Source organism: Solanum dulcamara, chromosome 7, assembly GCF_947179165.1.
Source record: "Solanum dulcamara chromosome 7, daSolDulc1.2, whole genome shotgun sequence".
In the NCBI taxonomy this organism is placed as follows: Eukaryota; Viridiplantae; Streptophyta; class Magnoliopsida; order Solanales; family Solanaceae; genus Solanum; species Solanum dulcamara.
This window is the reverse complement of record NC_077243.1, coordinates 77,191,931-77,198,677: the sequence shown is the minus strand read 5'-3', so window position 1 is coordinate 77,198,677 and position 6,747 is coordinate 77,191,931. Positions and strand designations below refer to the sequence as shown.

The following is a 6,747-nucleotide window of genomic DNA, read 5'->3' as shown; positions in this document are numbered from 1 at the left end:
ACTACTACCGTAGGAATACAAGTTTAAACCTAAGTTTGAGCCAAACTACGGGATGCATTTTCTTAAAACTTTTTTTATCATGCAAGATATACGTAGTGATTTTATTGAAAAAAATATTGTTAATAAGTAGATTATAACTCTAGACCTTTTGTAAGTGAAAATCTTAACTAGACCAACAGAATAAGTCTAAAATTCTATATGCAAATTTGCTTATAAATATTAAGTATTATCTTGCTCTACGCTGGAGTTTTTTCCATAGTTACTGTTCAAAGCTGCGTGGCATCCAGAGATTCAAAATCTTGTATCTACCTCTGACTATTGATAGTCGTTAATTAGAGCACAAATATGCAAAACTCGGAGCATACCTCAAACTAGCACAACTCTTACATTTACAAATCTTCAATTTCTACACTCTTTTTTCTAGTGAAAATCATGTTCAAACAAACTCGTAAGTACCTCCAAATACTCTTTTTTTTTTTCAATTCAATCAAAAATATTCTTCAAATTAAAAGTTGACTATTGATATTTGTTAATTAGAGCACAAATATACAAAACTCGGGGCACGCTTCAAACTAGCACAACTCTCACACTTACAAATCTTCAATTTCTAAACACTCTTGTTCCTAGTGAAAATAATGTTCAAAACACGCTCAAAAGTAGCTCCAAATACTCTTTTTCAATTCAACCAAAAATATGCTCCAATTACCAACTATTGATATTTGTTAGTTAAAGCAAAAATATGCAAAACTCTCAATATATTTCCCTTTCTTATTTTCAACAAGGTGGCTTGAACCCCATGTACTTCCCACTTGTGTAATCACTCCAAACATCAACAGCTCCAAAACTTGTTATAAGTAGAGTACTTAAAGCCATGACTATTCCAACAGAGAAAACAATAAGTGATGCTCTTCCATGATGTTCAATGGCTCTTTGTACAACAACCAATCCAATAAGTGAAGCAATTAAACAAACAATTGAAAAGATGAGGGCAGAATGGACATGTTCCATGCCTAGAAATAAGTATTGTACAGCTGACATGGTAGAGGAGAAAAACACCATGAATGAACAAGTTGCTGCTGTTATCTGTTCAAAAAAGAATATTAATATCAGTCCTCCTCAGCGATAAAAGAGGAATTAACTTAAATAGCCGTCCACTGTAACAACAACAACAACAAAATGACAAATACACTGTTTAATTTTATAAGAAGAGTATGGAAAAGGGTACAATGTACGCTGATCACCTTATCTCTACCCTGTGGGATAGAGGGGTTGTTTCCTATAGACCCTTTGGCTCAATAGCCGCCTACTCAACCACTTACACTAAATGTAGCTAGCGGATATGTAATCCATATTTATTTTAAGTGTATAACAATGTATAATCTATGTATATTGTCTAGAAAAAAAATTGTAAATCCGACCGACTTTCATAGATGGTTACTAACTTTTACTTTATTACACTGAAATTAACAAATTATTCTTTCTAACAAAAAATACTCAACTTTACCTAAGTATTACGAAACTCACTAAACTATTTTTTATAACTGAAAAGTCATTCAACTTTACTTGGGTATCACAAAAAGTCACCAGAAGGAAACAAAAGAGATATGTTATATAAAACCTATGAAAAATTGAATGACATTTTGATTTTAAAAAATGTCTAAGGAATTTATGTGATACCTTAGGCAAAGTTCAGTAATTAATTTAATGGCTTTCAATAATACTTGAGCAAAATTGAGTAATCATTTAGTTTAGTGACTCTAGGGTAATAAAGTAAAAGTTAAGTAGTCATCTGTGAAAGCGTAAGAAATACCAGAAAAACAACTTATTCGTATTTTTTTATTTTTTTTAAATGACTTTCTTCAGACCAAACACACCTTAATATGAAATAAAAGTAGCGTCCAAAATAGAAAAAAAATGACAAAAATAGAAGAGTAATAATAGAGAATTACTTCAGGTGTTATTCCAACTTGAATTAGAAGGGGACTAATAAGCATTCCTCCACCAATTCCAAATACACCACCCAATACTCCTGCTAGAAATGCCATTAAGGGGAAAATGAACATTCTTGAATGTCCATTATTCTTAGTTTCATATGCTATTTCCTTCATAAATAAGACAATTTAAATGTTAATCAAGAAATTAATCAAACAAAATTGCACATGCAAGTTAACTTCATATACTCTATCTGTTTCAGTTTATGTGACGATATTTCCTTATTAGTCATTTGTATATTTGAAACAATTAACTTCGCATTTCTCACTTTACCTATCGTTTGGCTAGAGGGATTAGGTGGATTATCCCATAAGATTAAACTTTTCTCATGTTTAGTCGCAGGTTTTAGCTAAAGTCAATACTAAAATGAGGATTATCGTCGGGATAATTCATTCCATACAGATGGTGGGATAAGTTATTCCAGTTATAATCTTTGTTTTAATCCGAACGGCCCTTAATGATTAAAAGTTTTATCATCACGCGTGTTTTATAAGATTACATGCAAGTTTTAAAAATCTTTATTTTTTTATTGAATTCTGTACAGATTTAAAATATATCACATAAATTGAAACAACGACAAAAATATTAGAATATTATCTTGTTAATATATACCTGCTTCTTGGAAGGCAACTTTTGGTGATTTTGTCTCTTGTATAAGATCCATGATGTAAAAATTATTGCTAGAGGAAATTGAACTAATGAGATGATCCAGTATACCACTCCACATGCCTCCATATGAATTATGCCCTGCACAATATTGAACAGTAGCAATACTAAGAGAATATCAATAAATAAATAAAAATAAGAATTAACGATCGACAATTTTCATTGCTAATCAGGAAAAATTCATCGTTAATCTTATTTAATTATAAATTATAAAAAATAAATAAATCATTCTAGGTATATCTATAGGTATTTTGCGATAGATCAATGATAAATTTTATAGCAAATTTCTATTTTCTTAGTATATCATATCATTATAATAAATTAATATAATTTATTAAAGTAATGTGTCATCTCATCTTATTAGATTATTTAATTATAATAAATTAATTTAATTTGATGTAACAGCTTAGTTTTCACCAAACTCACTCGAGTATCGATATAAGATCACATGACTCACTAAGTAGTATGAAGTGCCCAAATCACTTAAAAGAAAAGTGAAAATATTAAAGTAAAAAAGCAATTAAAGACAGAGAAAGGATCCATACTTATCCATAATTTGTAAACAAATAAAATAAAATATGAATTTCGTTGAATAAGTTTATTAAAATCTATGTTTAGATCATTAATTTCACATCAAACTAATTACACACATACATAACATTTATTTGTTCATAAATTTCTCTTGCTTGATCAATGATTATAGTTAACAGGAAAAGGTCTTTATGCTTCTTTAACTTTGCTATTTAGAATTGATATATCCCTTTTTATGAAAATGGTTCATATATATTTTTATTGTAATACAAATGACTCACATATATCATCACCATTACAAAAATGGCTCACATATACCCCACGATCCACCGTTACAAAAGTGACTCAGATATACCCTTTTCATCTTAAGGGAATGAAAGAATTATTTTTTTTGATTTTTAATTTTTTTAAAAAAAATCATGTAGGCGTATATTTTATTTGAGAAAGTAAAAAAATAAAATAAAATAATATACCCATACATGGGTTTTTTCTAGCAAAATTTAGAGGTATATTTAATTTTTTTCGCACATGAATTATTTTTGACTTCTTTAATTATCATTATTTGAGTTTTTTATTCTTATTTCATTTTTTTAATTCTTGGTGTAAAAATAAGAAAAATAAAAAAATAGTGTGAATGGAAAAAGAGAAAAAAGTAACAAAAACTTTAAACTATTTTTTTACGTCTATATTGTAATCTAAAACTAATATTTTTACTGCTATATTGTAATTTTGTTTTTGTATCTGTAAAAAAAAAATAGAGCATGTATAATAAATTTTACAAAAAAAAAAGTAGTAAGAAAAATGAATTTGACCATTAAAATAATAAATTTAAATTAGTCATTGATTAAAAAAGTCAAAAAAATGTGTGAGAGGGATCAAATATACCCCTCTATGAAGTATTTTTTAAATAAAAAACTTTTTGAAAAAGTTTTAAAATTAATTTTTCATTTTCATTAGAGGAAAATGTTATATGTGCGTCATTTATGTAACAGTAATGATATATATGAACCACTTTTAAAACGAATGTTACATCAACTCTAAACAATAAAATTGAGAAATATATCAGACTTTTTCCCCTAATTAATATATTATTCATCTCATTGAATCAATAATAATTGTAATAACCCATTGTAGAATTCAAGCTCCACTAAATCGTTTGATTAGTACGTATGATGGAATAGACAGCATCAATATCCCACGGGTTAAAATATCTCACGAAATTAATTTTCTCATCTTTTATATGGAGATTATCAATTTCATCATTTTAGTATAAAATACTGAATAAAATAACTGCAAGACTAGTTGAGGATGGAATAAACAGGATCAATATCCCATGGGTTAAAATAGCTCACAAGATTAACTATCTCATCTTTTATATCAGATAATTAATTTTACTATTTTAATATAAAATATTAAATAAAATAACCACGAGATTAGTTGATATTCATAACTAAACAAAGAATGAAATAATTTCATATTTTTTCAGGTAATACGGTGTATTAAATTTCTAACATACGCGTAATTCATGAAGATCACAAGAGTCTTATTCTATATTTTTATAAAAAACTTTTTCCACAACGTAAAACTCATGATTTTATGATCACATGATAACAACTTAATCAATTACGTTAAAAAAGATAATGAGAAAGGAAACATACTTGTCCATATCGATTTCCACGAAGAAGATAAAGGACAAAAAAAGAAAACCAAATCATCACTAATACTCCCATTTTCATCCATGGAATATTTTTTATTCCATTTTCTTCTTTTTCCAATAAAGGCCCTTCAATTTCCTCAAAATTCCCTTTTCTCCTCATAACTTCTTCAGATTCAATTTTCCAATAATAAATTCCTGATTTAAATGTCTTGAAAGTGCACCAAGCAAGAAATATTGCAAATAGAATAGTGATGAGCCATTCTGGGAAAACAAGATTGCAAATTACTCCAATACTAACTCCCAATAGAATACATGGTTGTGAGAGCAAAGCTATATCAAAATCAACCAAAATTTTCCCACCATGTTTGGGACTTGGTAAGAATATGCTGCAAACAACATTGGCTATCGAGCCTCCGGTTACCTGTCGAGACATAATATATATGATTAAATAAATTAAAAATATAACATATCTTTAAGACTTTAACAACTTCAAATTTTACTTGAGATAATAATACACTTTAACATGATATTGTAGAACAGGTTATAAATGAGCTAGTTCAAATTTCATTACTACAAATAAGTAGAGAAGAAAGAACATTTTGACGTGTTTGACTTTTGAAAAGGAATCAGGGCCACAAGTGAATGTATTGAGATATAGTATAATTAAGTAAATAAAATTGTGCTCTTTTAAACAAATCAAACTTTTAAATAAGATAATCATACACTTCAAAATATTACCATAAAAGCAGAGAAACTTGAGGCTGGTTTGAGGTCAACACCAGCAACAATGATTAAAATTGGTACATATAATCCACCACCTCCAATTCCACCAGCACTAGAAATGGAAGCTGCAATAAAACAAAAAATTCCAGCCAACACAGTAGGGGCTCCAATTTTCAGATTATTATTATTGGAATCTCCAAATTTTGGTTGTTGTTGTTGTTTAATTCTCCATTCATAGATTGAATTCAAGAATTGACCAAAATTGAGTTTTTTTGAGGTGGGGTTTGTTTGTTTTGCTAAGGAAAATCCACAAGTGGTTAGAATGATAAGGAAGAACAAACATTGTAGGTAGGTTTTGTGAATATTCATTTTCTTGAAACTATAGAATACAATGTGATTTTGGAGAGGACATATATACACTAGATGACATGTGGAGGGAGAGGAAGAGAAAAATATGTTTTAAAATATGGAACTTTTCTTTCAATACTTGATGTTGATATGTTGTATTTGAGTTGAGCATCTATAGAAAACAACCTCTCTACCTTTACAAGATAGAGATAAAATCTATGTATACATCAGTTTTTCTAGATTCATTTATGAGATTAAACTGATGTTGTTGTTATTATTATATTGTTGTAAATATGGGACTTCCTAAGCACTAGTGACAAAAGGGTTTAACAATATTTAAATTTTATAGTTAAACAACAAAATTTCTTTAGTAATTCTATTTATCCATGGATTATCAACAAAAATATTTTTTTAAAATATGGGACTTTTCTTTCTATACTTGATGAGTTGATGTTAATATGTTGTACTTGCGTCGAGAATTTATCAGAAACAATCTCTCTATTTTTTCAAGGTAAAGGTAAACTATGTTGCGTAAACACCATCCTCCATGGACCTTATTTGTGGGATTAGGTATACTGATATGTTGTTTTTGTAAACATGAGACTTGAACTACTTAAAAAAGGGACTAACCACAGATAAATATTATAGTTAAACAACCAAATTTGTTGCTGATTAATTTTATTTAGCGATTGAATATCAAGAATCTATTTTAGCTACTAATAATTTAACGATAGATTAATGACCTATTGTTTAACCTATATATCTTGATCCATCCCATCTAATGACCTGCTCATTTACGGACTTAATTTATTTTAATTAGTTCAAATTCA

The 6,747-nt window shown here is 28.2% G+C and overlaps 1 protein-coding gene across 2 annotated transcripts; it reads right to left on the bottom strand.

The window, feature by feature from the left end:
• Positions 1-566: 566 nt before the first annotated feature.
• Positions 567-6,019, bottom strand: LOC129896829 (sulfite exporter TauE/SafE family protein 2-like). Of its 2 annotated transcripts, XM_055972808.1 has the most exons (5): positions 5,585-6,018; positions 4,848-5,267; positions 2,605-2,739; positions 1,950-2,102; positions 567-1,083 (listed from the first exon to the last, which is right to left on the bottom strand). In XM_055972808.1, the coding sequence occupies exons 1-5, from the start codon at positions 5,936-5,938 to the stop codon at positions 775-777; spliced, it is 1,371 nt and encodes a 456-aa protein (XP_055828783.1). In that variant the 5' UTR covers positions 5,939-6,018; the 3' UTR covers positions 567-774. The 2 variants fall into 2 exon arrangements, with proteins under 2 accessions (XP_055828783.1, XP_055828784.1); XM_055972809.1 differs by lacking the exon at positions 1,950-2,102 and having other exon boundaries at positions 5,585-6,019.
• Positions 6,020-6,747: the final 728 nt, after the last annotated feature.

Coding starts and splice junctions, on each gene's coding strand:
- LOC129896829 (XM_055972808.1), bottom strand. CDS start 5,938: ATGAATATTCACAAAACCTACCTACAATGTTTGTTCTTCCTTATCATT. Junction 2,740..4,847: donor GTGGAAATCGATATGGACAA/GTATGTTTCCTT, acceptor AATATTGTGCAG/GGCATAATTCATATGGAGGC. Junction 1,084..1,949: donor AAGTTGGAATAACACCTGAA/GTAATTCTCTAT, acceptor TTTTTTGAACAG/ATAACAGCAGCAACTTGTTC.